At 39.2% G+C, this 18,964-nt stretch overlaps 1 protein-coding gene across 1 annotated transcript; it reads right to left on the bottom strand.

Moving 5' to 3' along the window:
- Positions 1–73: 73 nt before the first annotated feature.
- On the bottom strand, positions 74–15,438 carry prkcda (protein kinase C, delta a). Its single transcript, XM_085273947.1, has 18 exons — positions 15,153–15,438; positions 12,570–12,698; positions 12,227–12,426; positions 12,080–12,146; positions 11,623–11,776; positions 10,524–10,555; positions 9,627–9,712; positions 8,908–9,037; positions 8,447–8,547; positions 7,371–7,467; positions 7,067–7,197; positions 6,555–6,728; positions 6,357–6,448; positions 3,364–3,426; positions 2,423–2,561; positions 2,115–2,303; positions 1,153–1,281; positions 74–1,063 (listed from the first exon to the last, which is right to left on the bottom strand). Exons 2-18 carry the CDS (start codon positions 12,676–12,678, stop codon positions 905–907), a joined length of 2,052 nt encoding a protein of 683 aa, XP_085130073.1. The 5' UTR covers positions 12,679–12,698; positions 15,153–15,438; the 3' UTR covers positions 74–904.
- Positions 15,439–18,964: the final 3,526 nt, after the last annotated feature.

The raw sequence follows: 18,964 nt of genomic DNA, 5'->3' as shown, positions 1-18,964 counted from the left end.
GCTCCTGAAAGTCAATTTGTTTAAAACCTTTTCTATTACGTGCACTTCAAAATCACACAAAAGGAGCACAGACTTGGGAGTTTATGTTTTTTTTAATCATATGGGAAATATGGAGACAGTAAAAAAAAAAATACATCCTTTGCAAACCAATATACATGTTAACAACAATATACATAAATATTATATACAGCGTTTAAGTGGCTCACCAATTAGTCATTTCACTACTCTTTTTGTACCCATGGCTGCACTCATTGCACCTCCATCCACAAAACAGAACTTTTCTGTACAGCTGAAAACAGCTGGAGCGTTAAAGTTTGATCATTACATGGCACTGTTCAGTCAACTTTACAACCACAAGTTCTTCTTAGTCAAAGGCAAGAAGTTGGATGTTTGAAATTATAACATTCATATTTAAGCCACAATGCTAAGATTGATGGATTTTTCTTGGTCTCAAATCTCTAAACATGCAGTCACCTCATTCACAAATACGACCTATATCTGAAGCATGAAGTAAAATTAGTTCCTGTAGCCTTTTTCCTCCATTTCATATTTTCTATCCCCAGTGGAGATGATTTTCAACATGAAAGGGAAACATGATGGCAGCAGATGGTAGCAATGACGTCAAGTGGAATGTAAGGATTTTTCAGACTCCCACTCCCACAGTATATTATTACTCACACAGGTCTTCATAACTTATACAAATAATAAGCATGCACATAAATGAAACATCCACATATATATATATACAGTACACGGGCCGTTTGTTGTTTGATCGTACCCAAGAATAGTTTGTGCTTAAAATAAGGTGAAACAAATACTGATTGTGAAACAGCTTGCTCATCTGCAAGCAGGCAAACTGTTCCATAAACATGAGGAGAGTAACATGAGTCTGACATGGATGACATCATTTTTCTAAAAGATGCTCCATCTTGGGGTTCATGAATGAAAACCCAGCAAATGCCGACTGGTCCATGGAATCTATGAAGTTCTTATCACTGTAGGAAAGACGAGCCTTCTCGCTGAGGAACTCCCGGTCAAAGTTGCTGCAGTCATTCGGCGCTTTCTGGAAGTTTCCACAAACAAATCTCAGCAAAATGTAATCATAGCACAAGAGCTACAATTTTTAAATCCTCAGTGACGTGTGTGACGTACCACTTTGGGTTTGAAGGGGGGCTCAACCTCTCTCATTTCCAACGCCTGCCAGTTAATGCTCTTGAAAAAGGGGTGTAACCGGATATTACCCACAATTCCTATCCTGCGAGTTGGGTCTCTCTCAAACAACTGCAGGGAAGGAAGGTCAGAAAGGTTGCATAAGGAATATATGTGATCATGTGTCAAACACAAAGGATTTTCAGTTAAATGGACTGCTTATGTTCTCAGACCGTACCAGCCAGGGACTGAACTTGGTGCTTAATGTTCCCTCCACTCAAGTGCATCAACAAGCTAATTTTTTTACCGTCATTTCCTACTCCACAGACAATCTAAGTTATTCAGGTCAGGACTCTGCGAGGTCTTACAACTGGCAGAGTAACTGCAGGTGGAGTAGACCATATTAACAATGGATATGTTGCACTAAGTGTGACAATTAGAACTTGTCCAAATACTTTTTGTTAATATTTGGAGGGCTTTTGGATGCTCCCTCAAAAGAAAGGCTGATTTCATTTCACTAAACCTCAAGCAAAGCTTTAGCTCAGGCAGGCCCACAAAGGCAAGTCTTGGAACAATCCCAGCAGACTAGCTGATCCCAGTATTAGCCCACACCAGCAGAGGACTAAGCTCAGTTACCCTAAAACCCTTTCAAATGGTTATTTCATATAGGATATGAAATGTAAGCAGCTTTTTCTTGCCCACTGTTTCTGTGCATCTGCAAGCTGCTTCTTTTCATGTTTCTGACTTGTTCAATGTCCAGTCTGTTGCCATTGACACAAATACTAGTTTACCTAATACTTTGTGAAATAAACACATGAAACTCACTTGGATGAGTGATAAAACATTGCTCCCACTGAAAACGCTACGTCCAGATGAACAGAGTCAACTTTTTGGGACTCATGGACATTTCGTGTCTGAACGCTTTTTGTGGTTATTATATTTAGTATTAAAGATATGATACAAACCCGCTCAAGCAGATCTTTCGACTCCTTGCTAATCCATCGGGGATAATGGGGAGTATCCATGCGAATGGACTCAAACAGCTCATCCTCATCATCTCCATGAAAAGGTGACTGACCAATCAGCATCTCATACAGCAACACCCCAAATGACCACCAGTCAACTGAGAATGAGTATTTCTGTCCCAGCAGAATCTAAAGTTAAACAAAAAATTATAAATAACAATTAAACCAGACAGACGTTTAAAAGTTTTGTTTTTAAATGCAGATTTGATTATTTCAGCACAAGAGAGAATTTTGGAAGAAGACTGCACCTCTGGAGCGATGTAATCCGGAGTGCCACAAAAAGTTGTGGCGCGATTGTCACCAAATACATTCTCCTTGCACATGCCAAAGTCAGCAATCTTTATATGCCCATCGCAGTCCAGCATCACATTGTCTAACTTAAGATCCCTGAAAATGAATAAAAAGTAGAACCAAGTTACGATATAAACATGAGTTATTGTGATGATAACGTTTTAGAAAACTATTTTGTGTTTGTTAGAACAGAATTTACCACACAAATAACAACTTACAATAAAAGGTTAAATAAAATTTTAAGGGGATTAATGTTTGATTACAGATGCATTTGCACTTTGAACTGTGAGATTTTTTACACACTACTATTCGCTACACAAAGCAGCAGTTTTGTAAAATGCAGTAATTATATGAGTTTCTTTGAGGATATTGAATTTTTACTATACTTATAGGTGATTTCACTATAATTAAAAAAAACAAAATTATGCAGAGATATGAAAGGTCTTTGAGATATGCAGTCCAATTGAGTGGTCTACTGTTTCTATGTTCATTTACTAGACATTTTGTAACAGTTATCTTAGTTTTGTGTTGTCCTGAAATGTCAGGAGTCTGGTTTTCTCAGTGTAACAAATAAACACATTTACATTTTCCTCTTCCCAAAATCTTTTAAAAAAATTTTAAATCACATTTTTGTACTGCATCCAAGTCCACAGTTTTCATAACAGCCCTTGCTCAATGCATGCCACACAATAATAATTAAACTTTCAGGGGGAAAAAGTGTCAAAAATGCGTGGGATTACCTAACTAAACAAGATTGGAGACTTTGCAAATTCATTTTCTCATTACACTTGCAACTGAAATCATTGGCGCATTAAAAAACAACAACAAAATAATGTAAAGAAAACAGATTTTTAAGTGTATTTTATATTCATGTGAAATTCCTATTCTGTGCTCTGACCTGTAGATGATGCCTTTGGAATGTAAAAACTGAAGACCACAAATGATCTCGGCAGAGTAGAACCTGGTAAGACAAAGGAGTCAGAGACAGAAATATCAGACACTCATCTCTGATGGAAAGCTACAGGCCTGTGCGGAGCTATCTCAGTACATAGCTGGAGGCTTAACACTGGTGTAACTGCAGACTCATTTCAGTGTACACCTGAATTATTGAAGAGGACATTTGTATGGAGTAGGAGACAGGTGAATAACACTCTCATAATGTGAAACCCAAGAGCTGCTGCGAGCCGAATGATTAGCCTATCACTGACCTGCTTCTCTTGTCATCTGTGTCGAGTGAAACAACCAGGTCTGGAGAGCACACAAAGCCATCTCTCCAGCCCAGTTCCTGCACAGTGACACTAAATGACCTGCTGAACAGGACTGAATAGACTGTCAATATCTCTCACCTAACATCATTAGAAATGCAGTCCTCATAGAATAGGAGTCAGACAGTACAGGCATATGTACAAGAACGTCTCAACCTGGATCACGAAGAACAAAACAAAAACACACAGTTGTAAGAGGACACCTCGATATGCATGCAAGCTGAAGGAAAGTTGAAATGGTGCATGAAACTAGTCTTTGTCAGGTTAGCAGCAGCCTTTGTGGTGGCAACGAGCTTAACTGAGACTCTGCAGTTCAGTCACTGCCAAAGGAAAAATGTTGCATAACCAGATCCAGCACATGCCTTATATTCTGTGACAGCCTGTGCAGCAATATACAACACGACAGTTTAGACACATTAATCTTGTGTGTCATCAAGTTTACAGTAACTATTCTATTATAAATAAGTCACCAGAAGATTATGTATATTGCAGGTACTAGACGACTTCCTGACTGGCATGGCGGTGGAAGTGCAGGTTGATGGAAGAATACTGCTTTGTCTTTTTCACAACAATAATGAGCATTCCTACAGAAATAAGAGGAAATGCCACTGGAGGAACAGATAGATAAGAAAATGAAAGGAGGGGATCAAAGCCATATCTCACCTCTAACAGTGCAGGAAATTATGTTAATGGCATGAGATTGACAAGGAAATGAGCCTAATGAGTGTGCAGTTACGTTTTACAGAGACATAGCAACAGGGTATATTTCAGATCCCTTGATTACCATCAACCGCTTTCAGACAGTTCGGGTGAACAGGAATAAATCCAAGCGTAATAAATAAAGATGTGGATGATTTGCCACTTTTATTAACAACAGATGGTGCCACCCTTGTCACATTACTGTGAAGGAACGCTTCTGCAGCCCACATATTTAACATGGGGCTACTTCCACACTATATACCCACAGACTTTTCACATGCCAGATTGGCTGTTGTTTACATCGCGCTCTCCAGCAAACTGGCAACTCCGTGTGACATCATCCACACTTGCATTGAGACTACGGACTATGCATCCCAGTGATTTCTTGTAGTCCTGTGTTGTGTTAGGCTTGTGGGATTTTACAACTCGCCAGTATTAGAGCTGTTACAAAATAATTTCCCTGCAGAGAATATTAAAGTCCTTATTTTAATCCATCCATCCTCATTTGTTTAACACTTTAAATGTGTATAAATGCATCATCTACAAGCATCCTTTTTTTTTTTTTTTAAGTTTAAACAACCAACCTGCTCCACCATGACTATAACAGGCAATGTTATAGTCATGGTGGAGCTATGCTGTTTGTCAGCAAGATAGGCAAAACTACCAAAGTTAACTTACATAAAGTGCACTGCATAAAAAAGCAACAGCTCATAGCATGAACTTGCTGCTCTTACTGATATTACCATTCAGTCTTCAAAAACAATGCATGGTTAACACCACAGACTGTAAGCATACATTTAAATTAAAGCAAAATTGTTTAATTAATTTACTGCTTTGCTGGAATTGACTTAAATTCGGTCTTATGAACCACAGAATTTCTGCTGTCTTGTTGAGGCATGTTTGTTTTAAGCATTAACATAAAAAAAGATGCAAACACGTAAAGGAATGAATAGTAGGGAAATAAAATAGCCCACTCTCTCTCTCACTCACTGAGGATAAATTACCCAGAGTGAATACAGTCACTGAGTGAGGAGAATTCTAGAGGATGCCAACAAAGGATCAGGTGTCAGTGTTTGCAAAGTACAAAATTACTCCTGTCATCTCAAAGGTACTGGACACAGCCGCTGATTTAACTACAGGAGATGTAAGATCAGTGACTAAGCACAACAGTTAGAAAGCAGAACATGAAGCATTTCAGTGGTTCATAAGAAAAAAATGCATTCAGTCTTAAAACCCGGCTGTACACTCTTTGTATTTTTCTGCTACATACAGCCAAATTCTGTCAAAACTCTTCAGCCAAAACATTACTTTTCAAAAGATTTCTGCACTCAGTGAATTAAATTTATAACTGACTAAAAAGCAAGAATTTCATCGGTTCTAAACACCACATAACATGATTATTACTCTCATATTAATCTCTCTGAATCCTTAGCACTTGCTAAGAAATGTCAGCAGGTTTGTAAAAGTGTAATTTAATTTAAAAAAGTAAAAGTTTAGTTGGCAGTCAAGGTGCCGCCAGATTTTGGATTCATAACGCTTTATTTCACCAGCTTGCGATTGTTTTTCTCTGGAGAGATTCCCATAGTGTGATGAGAAGTGGGTGTAGTAACTGATATCTCCCCATACACAAACATTAAGAGCTGTTCACTCCTTACAAGGCCTGTCTTCTAAAGAACAGGAGCTAATAGATGCCAGCATTGCCCCAGTCCTTCAGACTTTATACATCATATAAAAGAAAACAAGATGCAGGCTAAAAAAGTGACAAAGAGACAATAAACATATGCTCATCTTTACAAGTATCTTCTGTAAATGTGAGTCTCTGGGCAGCTAGACAAGCATGTGAACACTGAGTAAGGATGGCAGGGATTGTGTTTCCACTGAGTAACGTACAGTATGTCATGATGGCTGTGTGACAGGTGGAACTCACGTGGCTCTGTAGAGCTCAAAGCGCCCTTTTTCCTGAATGTGAAACATCAAGTCACCTCCATTCAGATACTCCATCACAAAGAACAGATGCTCCTAGAGAAACATTTCATTTTTTACTATTAAAGGCACAACGATGTAATGTAATGTAACTACTGATGCAGAATAAAATACAGTCATTAATGACATGGAGGGGAAGTACCTTGGTCTGAAAGGTGGAGTAAAGGTGTGTGAGGAAGGGGTTTTCCCAGGCTAAAGCCAAGACTCTTTTCTCTACCATCGTGCACTCCACATCATCATCCATAAGCACTACATCTTTCTTCAGAGCTTTCACAGCAAAATACTCTCCACGCCCTTTCAGCTCTGCCAGCAGGACCTACAAAGAGAAGAGAAGAGAAGAGAAGAGAAGAGAAGAGAAGAGAAGAGAAGAGAAGAGAAGAGAAGAGAAGAGAAGAGAAGAGAAGAGAAGAGAAGAGAAGAGAAGAGAAGAGAAGAGAAGAGAAGTATTAGTATTTTAATTCGCTGGTTGATGAAACACCCACAGTCCATGTAATAAGTTCTATAAGAGAACTACAGCCTCCATTGTAATGATGACAGCTGATATGGGTTGACTTGAGTGTTGTTGGTTCACTTATTTATATTCTCTCTTTTTCTCTCTAGTTTTTAAGATGGCAGTCTCACAGTTCGTTTCACACTGACGTCATTGCTCCGTACCTTTCCAAAACTGCCTTTTCCTAAGACTTTGTGGAAGATGAAGTTGTCCATGTTGATCTTGGTTAAGTGGGTAAGACGAGACGGTACCCGTGGGATGGAACCTTCCCAAAGTTTGCCGTATGTCGACCCATCTAATGGACAAATACATTACCACACACAGAAATGACATATTTACACAATTATCTCAAACCTTTGCATATTTTCTGCAGTTTTTATTTGCATAGCATTTGCTATCAGTACAGAACTTTAACTTTCTGCTTGAATGTTTGGAGGAAAAAGCACCAACAAATAAAGCCTCACTCACCATTGATCTCAAGTCCAGCAAGTTTATTCACTTCGTCATAGATTCCAATATCCGGGAGATTAGGCAGATTTGGATCTGAACGGCGAGTGGATGATTTCTGATGGAAAAAAGGAAGAAAAATAAACACATAAACAAAAAATAAACATGAAGAACTCAAACAACTGTTTCCTAACAATGGTCGACTAACAGCCGTGGTACATTTGAGTCAAAAACTTGTTTGATTCTTCTCTCTTTAACTGTCTTCAAAACTAAATAGATTTTGGGTTGAACGACAGGCCTGTAAAGACAGAACAGAATGAGTCAGGCGTTTAGCACAGAAGGGCAGGAAAATTAGGTCAACACACACCAGTAACTTTGAGTTTCACATTCAAGTGAAACAAATAAGATACTTTTTTGCTAGTTAGTTATTATTAATCAGCTTGTTATCTTTCCACTTCAGGTAAGAAGCCTGAAGTGGAAAGTTTGGGTAAACAAAGAAAGTTGATAACTGTTATCATGACACCCATTATCTCTATAACCAGTTTTAGGTTTTGTTGAGCCAACAAACACAAGCATCTCGGGGTACTGGCAACATTGCAAGCTAAGTGCCTAGATTTGATTTCAGATCTATTTGAATCTTCTCTATCCTTTCAAAACAAACATTTACACATTATGATAAATAATGTAAATACTTCAAGAATTTAAATGCTATTTCATTTCTTAAATGATGATAAAATATAGAGATGTAGTTATAAGGCTTAAGTATTCATTTTATTCAGAAAGTTTATAAAGTTATAAAGAAATTTGCTGCTAATATGTTTACTAATATTTCTGGAAAACATCCAAATAAGTGCCACTACATAGAAAACAGAACAGCAACAACCAGTTTTTAAATTATCTTTTTTATATAAAATTTAATAAAGTGCTTATCTATATTTGTTATTCATTATCATTCGGAGTCACAAAATCTCCAAGAGCAAAGTCGCGTTAGTAGAATGACACCTGAGTCACACTTCTTTCTCATTGTAATGTCATCCATCTTGATGTGGACTTGAATACCAAAAGATACAATCCACTGAATGACTCACTGAACTCACCTGACTGACTTGTGTGAGGGCTTCGGCTAGTAGTTTCTGATTGATACCACAAAGGTTGGCTACTTTGTCCTGACACTTGTGATGGACATTCATGGCGCAGTCTGCAAAGAGAAAAAACAAGTCTGCACTGAAAAAATTTTTCTTGGCCCCCATAAATATGAAGCAATAATTTTGAGTAAAATAAAAATGAAATCTATAAAACTGAAGGGTTATTTTTTAAAATAATCATTAAGGAAAATATGCTTAGGATAAACTAAATGTATTTCAATACGGTAAATTTAATTTGACCAAATCCATTAAATTTAATGTTTTACATGTTTTATATGTAAAAAATACACAGAAAATTTACTTTTAATTAAGTTGCTTAAAGTCAACATTTTAGGCGTAAATATTTTTTTAGTCTGTAGAGTACAGAAGCACACGCTCCTGTAACCATCCAGTCAATCATGTCTCTGCTGTACCTTCACACTTCAGGCCTTGCTTGACCAGACCCCACAGAAGGCTTCCACAGTGGTCACAGAAGGTGGGACTCATGTAGTTGTTGATCTTGAAACGATGCGGCATGTCGATTTTAAATCGCTCCTTCTGGAACTTTGGGCACGGAGAAGATTCATCATTGCTATGTATGACCAAAGGACTCACGCTCACAGGCCTGTAACATCTAGCTTTCCTGCGCACCTTCCTCATCCTTTTTTTCCCCCTTGTCTTCTTCTTCCCTCTCTAACTTCAATGTGTCAAAAGTCACTACAGCACTGTGTAAAAAAAATTCTCAGAGATTACAACTTGTGGGCCAGATCTGTCCCTGCTAGTTGAATTTAAAGTATTTCCCTAAGACCACACCCCATCTGTTAGTCCCACAATGTGTGGGGGTGCAGTGCTCATTCCTGTCACTGCTATCTAGGTTAGCTGGACTTTGATTATCCCCTAATATTGATGGACATTGAAAAATGCTTCACTGGAAGTGGAAACTAACAGGTATGTGCCTTTGTGTTACCCTGACCGAACTATACACTTTAATTTGATAAACGAATCATTGTTGATTTGCTAAGGAGGAATACATCAAAATCGTAAATCACAGAGGAAAAAAAGCCCACACTAAACTGACTATTGCGCACTAATTGGGACACATATGGCGAACACTAACAGTACATGGTGTACAGAAGAAATGTGTGTTACACACCACAGTATCCCGACTGTTGGCAGCAGTACCAGTACATCTGCCGATGATTTTGTCTATACATTTCTTGTGGATGGCTGCATTACATTCTGAGAAAAAGAAACGATATAGCAGATTAATACTTTAGTTTTTAAGCTGTACACACACATGCTTTCATAAACATGAAGCAGTGATTTTGAATAAAATTCAGTGAAAATATGTCAAATCAAATTTATCTATATAATTAATCTTGCAGGAAAATGGTAGTCCACTACATTTCTTTTGACCAGACTCCTTTAAATCTATCATTTTACCTTGTAAAAAAAATTACATGGAAATATTTCAGCAATCAGCATATTTTTGAGTGCATAACGGTAAAAGAAATGAATATGTACATTTCACAGTTTGCTTTTATGGTTAAGTAGACATTTTTTATGTTTAACATCTCAGCCATTCTCACTCCCGAGATGTGATATACTCACGATATGTTAAGTCCCGAGGCATTCCTGAGGAACGCGAAAGCATAAGAACGTGTATTATGCTACGCGCCTGGTTATAGATGAATTCCAGTAGAATGCCGGTAATACACATTCCAGCCATGTATTCCAGCCCTAACCATAAACTTATCCCGAACCTTAACCAGCACTTTGATGACATTAGATAGTGTTTTCTAAAGCAGCTTAAGTAAAATGAACGTACATGTGTAGATTCATTTCAAACGGTTCTCATGTTTTCTCATGTTTCCTCATTTTTCCGATCTCATAATATAGGGACGTGTTGGGTGCCGGAAGCGTAATATACAGACGATTTGTCACCTAGCGTAAAATGTAATGCTTTGGGAGTGAGAACGTGTTGAACATCTATGTTGCTGTTTTAGCTATAACACAATGTATTGAGATTTTTTTAATGAAGTACACTTACGTCTGCATTTATAGCCTTGCTTGTTGAGTCCCCTGTGTGAGACAAAGACAGGCTTTGTGAATGATTTCCCAGTTTATCACTCAAAAGCAATAAGGAACAGGTACTGCATTGCATACACTTTATAACTTGTAAATTCTATCTTAACTGTGTGGTAACGATGGTGATTAAGTCTCATTAAGGTTAAAACACTTCATAGGAACAGGCCCTGATTTGCTACTCTACCTAAGAATATTAAAGTGCATAACACAAGTAACATAACTTCCCAAAAGCACAAGTCTCCTACCTTTAGGGTAATCTTAGAGCTACACTAACAATCCCTCTTCCATCAAGTAGAGTGAGTAAGTACAGATGTGTGAGGAAGGGGTTAGTGGTAGTACTTTATTTCTGAACTTCATTTAACTAACGTGGCAACAGCAATCATTGAGAAAGCTAATGGTAACAAGGATGTGTGGAGCTCAGTAAGATGGAAAAGTACCAGCGGGTGGTCAATAATGGGCTTAAACGAGATGTTGGGGTGTATATTTATCATTTCCTAATCTGAAATAAGATAAAGTGAAGTCAGATAAGATAGGATGCCTCCTATATTTAGACTTTACTTCTGTAGAATCAATTTGGGAAAATAATGTTAGGCTTATCTAATATTAGGCCTAAAATAGTACATTTCTGTAATGTGGCTCCAAATGAAGTATGTAGTTTTGTGTATCTTTTTGCACAAAATTTCCAATTTCATCAAAATGTGCTTCATATCAGATAACTGGACAACTAAAGTCTTCAAAGGAAAACATGAGCATTCTATGTATAACATCAAGAAAATGGGTCATCAAAGTCTTGGGTCATGGTCTGGCAAACAAAAATAGTTATTGAGAGTTTCTGCCAAACTATGTCAGGGGATTGTCCTCACTTCTTTTTTAATTAGAGAGCTCATATTTCCAGGAACTGTTCACATTAAAAGTGTCACATACAAAACAGTGATCTAGAAAAATAATTACAGTCTTAATCAGAAATAAGTCTGCTAATACTACATATCCACAAGTTCCTGAACACTAGATTCTCAATATCCTGTTTCCTAATTTGATGAAAGTTTTAGACGGGCACTGACCAGACAAATTCTCTGCACACAGAGCAGAAAGTGGGCTGTCTGAAGAAAGTTGCAATGAACTCATGGTTCTTGATGAAGTGTATTTTGGCCTGCTTTATGGCCCCGCGTCTACGGTTCAGAGTAGGAGCTTCCTCCTTCACAGGCTGCTTGCTCTCTTCCAAATAAAGAGAGAAAAACAAGTCAGTCATATACAACACTGTGACAGAAAAAGAGAGGTCATATTACAGATTTGTTACAGACTGATAGCCTTATGATTGCAGTAGGGAATCACACGTTAAAGTGTGTGTAAGGACTACATTAAATTAGCAGCTGAAAACCAGAGATGACTGGTGTGGGTGAGGGGGATACCCCTCTAACTGTCTTTGAAGAGGCTGCAAAACATACTTAAATAAAAGGAAGTGCATAGAAGAGAAAATAAAAATAAATAATATAAAAATATAATGTAATTTAATCTCACCTGCATCTGCATCCTCCAGAAAATACTGCACTGCCATCATTACTTTTCCTGAAGGATGGAGATCCACCTGAACACAAAATATAAGTACAGTTAAACAGGATCCTGACATTTGCTCTTAAAGACAAAGGACAGTGTGTAATGACTTACCCAGAATTCAGCACGCCCGTTGGCTTTCTTGCAGCGCTCAGCAAGGACAGACACACCGACAGACACTTCAGCCAGCGGCTCCTCCGCTGTCTTCATCAGCAGTACCTCGAGCACACGACCTTCATAGATGTGTGCATCAAAAGTGGACTTCCAGGCTGGGTACATGGTGGGTTTACGCTGAACCAGGGTCTTCCCTCTTTCTGAGAAGCAGATGGGCAGATAGAGGAAGTAGAAAAAATATTTTTGGCATGTTTTCAATTTAAACAAAATAAGATAACATAATTTGTGTTTGTTGTTTGAGCAGAAGTAGAGACTTCTGCAAAAGACAAAAAAATGATCTCACCAGTTGTCAAGGCTTCCTTCATCTTGATAGCACAGAAGGGTGGGTCAGTCAGAGGAGGCAGGATACCCAGGTCGTACGAGTTAAAGGCAATCCTCAAGAAAGGAGCCATGGTGAAAGTACCAGGATCGCCTGTTCTCAGACAAGAACAACCACAAATTTATTACTGTTAAAGTGCATCATCGCATTGTCTCAAAATATTGCAAAATGTCAAGCAATAGTGCTAAGTTCTATCTGAGCATTTTGACCCCAAACAAAAAAAAGACAGAAGATAAGATAAGCGGTCTTTTTACTGGTATTTGAGAATTTCCTGTCACTAAGCGAGACACCTGCAATGAGCAAAATTTGCCTCTGGCTGCAGCACAAATTTGTATTTTGCTTTCTCTCACTGCAAGATTTACTCTGACTCAATTTTTTATGGTGGACTGGCTATTAATCCAAATGACTGCTTGTTGGAAGCAAGTTACGCACACATTTAGTACATTTTATGTCATGTATATATTTTCCATATTTTTCCTAACTGAAGAGAAAAAAATCATTCACTTTTTTACCTACAGAGGAAATACCTGAATAACTGGATTTCTTTTGCATTAGAAGTGAAATTCCAGTGGTGACACATAATGAGCGATCAATGTCCCCCTTTGTGCTGGGTGCTTGTTACCTCACGCATGATTTGCTGCTTGCATAACTCCACAAGTGTTGCAGACAGTGCCACAACTTTTCTCTATAACAACCCAAACACCACTAGTTTCAGTATGTGCAATACATTAGGTAACCCCTGTTAACTGTTACACCCATGGAGTCTTTAATTATTATTTTCTTATTGCCACTGATACACATTTAAAATGTGAGCACAAAGTCACATTTGTTTGGTTCCTTATCACTATGCGTGCAGTTTCTGACAGGTTGCAGCTGCAACACCAGAGGTGTTTCCTAGCACTACAAAGTCAGAGCTAGTCTCAACATGTCACTGATCCAAATGCATGCTGTGCTCCAAAGAAAGCCTAGCTGCTATCACAAGCCTGAAACTGTAACCACCTACACTCAGACTCAGAAAAGTAAGACGGAATAAAAGATGCAGGCAAGTAAAAAAGCATGCAACCAGTTTCACTCACGTACTGCAGCTGGGAGCTGTGATGCCAGGGCTTTTGGGAGTTAATCAACAGCAGGCATGCTGTGTGTTTCAGGCCAATAGTGATTGATTTCCCAACCAGCTGTGAGCAGTTTCAAATTGTCCTGTCTAGTTACCTCCCCAGCATACTGTAACTGGTAAACATCCTCTAGAAGCTTGTTATTCAACTTTATGTTGTCTACTTCCTAATGTCTGACCTAACAAACCACACAATTACTGATTTCTGTTATTATTGCTTAATAATTGTATCAAAAACCATTACACGCTGTTCATTCACAAAGGCAATGTGGTAAAATCATTACAAAAAATAAACCCCTGAGCACTGAAACATAATTTGATGGCTGTACTCTCCTCTGAACCTTTGCTTAATTTAAAGTTCAATTAAAATTTTAATTTTCTTCCACACAGAAGAATACTAACATCGCTTTTACTGACTGAAATGGTAACATAATACCTGATTCTGAGAGCCTGACTGTGTTTCATCGTGGTATGGAAAAGAGCCTTTCTTCCTCGACGTAATTACCCCCTCATAAACACTTTTGAACGCCTCATGTGATCGCGCAGAACACCTAAACCATTGCTGAGGTTGACACAGGTCCTATCTAGATTTGAGTCTTGCGCATAATGAAAAACTAAACTCTGACGGTCACATTCACCGAGAATCAGTCAGTGCATCTGATTCTCTCTTTATTCTCTAAAGGATGTGGTCGATTGTCAGTTGGCTGAACGCAGATGTCACCCCACGTCTGACTCAGACAGCAGCTTGCAGCCAGATTGTTTTAATGACAAGTAAATAACTGTTCCTTCTCCCTTTTCTCCCTTTTATCTTTACTCCTCCATCCTCGCTGTCCAGACCTGCTCACATTCCTCCCATCCCTGGTGATATTCTGTCACTTAACGGATTCCACATAAGCAGAATTACCGACATACTGCATGCAGTTACCGACTGTGTTAAGACAGGGCCGCAGATGCTTGCAGATGTTCCAGTCCAGGTGGGTATAGATCAGTAGGTCGCGATAATTCACCTGTCAGTACCTTTTGTGACCCCGTAGCGTCAGCAAGTGTGACGGGGTCACGGATTCCTGTGCACTGTTTCACTGAAGCAGCTCCAGTCGCTACTCGGAAAAGTTGTCAGGGGTTATTATTTTAACCAAAACAGCTGTGTAGTGCCAGCTGCCTTGTTGACTTTTCATAGAAATGAAACGTGTCTGGCTAAACTTTCACTGCGCTACAACAGCTAACGCTTTCAGCGAGGAAGAAAAACTGTAACCAGTTAGCCAGGGTTTAGCGTTACTCGCCTCACCCTCACAGTGAGGTTTTCCAAAGGATGAAAGAAGCAGACGAAACGGTACTGTTTTCTGTAACTTTCTGTAAAGTTTAGACGTAAAACCCGTACTCTGCTACTAAAAACCCACTCGACTGAAGCCTGAAAAGGATTGTAATGGCAGACTCACCTTGTCCTGCAAACCAGGCGGTTGTTCTCGACGAAAGTTGCTCTTTTTCTTCCTCTAGTGTTTTTTTTTCTCTCTGTGATTCCGTCGATTGAGGAAGTGTGGCGCGCGCTCGCAGCGCAGGGGCTTTCTTTGCAAGCTGTGACGTTTACCTAGTATGCACACAAACACACACACAGACACACACACTCACTCCCCCCCTCTCTCTCTCTTTCAGACACACAGACTCACACAGGGTAGTCTGTGAAGCGGTGGCGGGGCACTGTACACTTAGCTGCCCTCATTGAATTTAGGGCCGTGCCACTTACCATAATACTTTTTTTCTTTTTTTCTCCCCCCTCAGGGGTGGGAGTATTCCCTTAACACACACAAACACAGCACAGATGCAGGCAAATACACACATAGTCTATCGCTTTTCAGTCACGCGTGTCACTTGACATGTAAGCCTGTTTGAAGTTAACGGGCGTGTTCGTCACAGCAGACCTGTTGATCATATATGAGGCTATATGAGTTATAAATATGAAAAAGCGACCCAACACATTATAACTGTGCATAAAGATCCGCATTGCTGGTGAGTATGCCCTAGATTACAGTATGTGGGGGAAGAGTCTTTTTTTTTCCACGTGAAGTGTTTGTGTGGCAGGGGGTGGGGTCACGTGGCTGGGACTGTAGGCTGCGGGGGTAGTTTTGAGGTTTGCGCTAGGTTTTGCTGGTGAGGAGGTGGCAGATTTGGCTCCGGTACCAAGAAGGATCTTTTCTTGTTCTAAACAGGCACTCCAGATTATCCACACTCTTTATTTGTTTCATGCCTGTGTTCACCCCCACACACCCACACATAGATCTAAATAATTGTATGTCAGCACAAGTAAGGGGGGGTTAAGCCCAACTTGGTATTCATCGTCATCTGATTAGAGGCAGCTATAGAACATACTGGCTGATTGAGGGCCTAATTCCTCCAGGATGAGTCATAGTTCAATGACTGGGAGCAATAAGTAATTGCTGCTCTGTGTCAAAAGGGAAGGAAAAAAAACCTGGACAGGAGCAGGCTGGCAGGGCACAGGTGTGCCGGTGTCCCCCTCACTTCTCTGTGGATTTACATAACAAGCAGATTCTGACTCATGGTAGACACAGGAAGTCTGCAGACTAGGTGTGTGCACTAAAGACTTCAATGCTCACCGACTCTTCTGACTCTCACTGAGGCACCCTCAAAGCTCAAGAAACCCTGTTATTCTGTTCTTTTTCCAGCACACACATGCACACATACACACACTGTGATGATCCACCAGTGGGATTCATAGGCTGGAGAACAGGCGGATGTTAAATTGAGCCTGCAGAGATGGAAGAGAGAATGATCATCTACATAGAAACTCCTTATGCATGCAGATGAATGCATATGGCTATGTGGCTCTGTGGGCTAGGAAGCTAAGGAAGAGGCTTCGTCATTTGAAGCTGAGGTTTCTTTCATGGGTTTTAGTGCATACTCAGTTGTGAGTTTATTATTTAAATGTTTATTATGGTCAACTACAGGTGTAAGACTTTTTTTTTTTAAATTGTTTTGGCCGTCAGGTTATTCAAAGCTGCTTCTTTTGTTGCTGTAAATAGAGGATACATTTGAATTTTAAATTTAGAAAATATTATTTTCTCTATTTTGTACAATTCAAAAAATCAAATGTAAAAAGGCACATCACAACTGCTGATTTAAGCAGAATAGCATCAGCTATAAAATAGGAAGAAAAAAATTTGGGGGTGCCTGACAGTTGCAGATAAAGACTGTGTGATGAATTAGTTTCATGCATAATGCTAGAGAGACACAGCAGCATCTCCCGATTGCTCTGTGGAAAAGACATTTAGAGCATTTCCATTTACAAGTATTAGGATAAACAGATCGTTTCCCATGTTTAAGGGATAAGTGTGTAACATCAGCTTTCTTGCTTTTGTGGCGGAAACTCCACCACAACTTGACTTTGTGAATTAACACAGTTAATGTTATTAAATCTGTACAAAAACAAAGTGGAAAAGCAGTGCTTCATCGTTTTTATGGAGGCTATATAGAATAAACCAGCGGGTGCTTGAACTCTGTGTTGGTTGCAATTTCCTCCAGCTAATATATTGTCTGTTACAGAGATGTCTGATTCATACAACCCAAAATTCACCATCTGGGTTGGACCAGTGAAACTCTGCTTTCTGTCAGTGTAATGAATTTTACCTACACATCTGCTCCCTGAAATATCTTAATATCAGAAAAATAAGTGAAATTTGACCAGTATGTCTTAGTTTTTCTGCATAATGCAGATATGGTACTGTGGTAAATGAAAGAAATCTGCCAGCACTACTCTTTGGGCTTACATTTTAAAATTACTCATTGCTCAGCCATTTACATAGTAGATAGTGAAAAACAAGAATTTATCTGTCACTGGCAATTAATTGTTTGGAAAACTGTTGCATTATTTATAAAAAATTAAAAAAAAAATACTATTAAAAGCACAAATTCAGTTCAGTGGAGTGTTGGCCCAGTCCTATTTGGGCCACCGAAGCTTATGTTTGATTCCCATGGTCTTCTAAATAAACTCCAAGCAAACTACAACTTGATCAGAATCAGAATCAGATGTTTTTACACCTGAAGTGCAGTGCACAAAAAGAAAAAATAAAGCCTTCACGTCTGGATGAAGGGCATGAGGGTAAAACATTGTGATGTTTGTTGACAAGGTTACCTTTTCACTTCTGCATTTTCAACTAGAAACAAGATTCTTGTTAGTGAGCTCCATAGATTTGAAAGGTATTATTTGTTTGCTTTGAAAATCTATTTGTTCCCCAGTCGTCACACTCTTTAACCTATCAGGCTTTTCTTTATTTTTATTAATTAAAATGGTTCAAATAAAGTGATTCTACGGTCAGAATTTAAAAAAAACTAAAACAAGATCCACTTTAAATGGAAATTCCCGAGTGTGATGTCAGTCTTCTAAATTAACTCTCATTAACACAGCTCTAAAGCCTGGTCACCAAATAACAAGCATTTTTTAAAGTGTTTGGAGTTTGCAAAAGCCTCCTCTGAGATGTCATATCTCAAAGCCTTTTATTGTTGGATGCTGGTCCTGCTGACATATGTTTAATTATCTCTTTCTAAATGTTTATGACACACTGATCACCAGAGAACAGAAGGCACAATGCAGACTACCCGTTTAGGCAGCAGGAATAATGTATGTTCAGTCGGAGGTGCAGAGTGTGCTGAAGGCTGTGTGTTTCTCTCTGGTTTGTCCTTTTGAGGGAAAGCGGGCTATTTAAAGCTTTAGGGGAGGTGGAATAGGTGTAACATTGACTTGGCAGTGTAGGCTGCAAAGAGTTTGCAAAGTGGGACATAAGAGTGAGTCCCTCTATTCTTCCAGCCTCTCTGTATCTTTTCTTTTCTCCACTTCCTCTCCCCATCTCTGAGTGAGAACGAGAAACACAAGGTGCAAACCCAGAAATGTCAAGCCAATGTCAAGGGGACGGAGTCTTTCTTTTTATTAAACATCCAGCTCTTGCGTAATAAACTCTTTTCCTTTCCCCTGAGGCAATGCTGCCCACACAGCACTATGAAAGATGAGAAGCTATCCTGTTGTAGCTCACGACATCAATGCAAATGCTGCATTCCCTTCTCAGACAAAGACTGGCGGTCCGAGCGTGTCAGTGTGAGTTTGTCGTTAAATAAAGTCGAGTGTGTGCTGTTGGTGCGTTGTGAGTAAAAAGCCACAGGTAAGGAAGCTCACCTCAGAATAGATTTCAAGCGGCTCCGTAGCATCAGTTGTTAATGGTAACAGACCACATATAACAGAGCT

The sequence above is a fragment of the Mchenga conophoros genome, linkage group LG5 (assembly GCF_057382185.1).
Source record: "Mchenga conophoros isolate Kocher_MC1m ecotype Shallow Benthic linkage group LG5, M_conophoros_male_GT1.1, whole genome shotgun sequence".
In the NCBI taxonomy this organism is placed as follows: Eukaryota; Metazoa; Chordata; class Actinopteri; order Cichliformes; family Cichlidae; genus Mchenga; species Mchenga conophoros.
This window is presented reverse-complemented; position numbering and strand designations above follow the sequence as displayed.

Excerpts from the sequence above, each read along its gene's own strand:
- prkcda (XM_085273947.1), bottom strand. The coding sequence starts at position 12,678 with ATGGCTCCTTTCTTGAGGATTGCCTTTAACTCGTACGACCTGGGTATC. Across the intron at positions 12,147-12,226 it reads ACGGGCGTGCTGAATTCTGG|GTGGATCTCCATCCTTCAGG; the intron begins GTAAGTCATTAC and ends TTTTGTGTTCAG. Across the intron at positions 10,556-11,622 it reads GTGTGCAGAGAATTTGTCTG|GGGACTCAACAAGCAAGGCT; the intron begins GTCAGTGCCCGT and ends TGTCTCACACAG.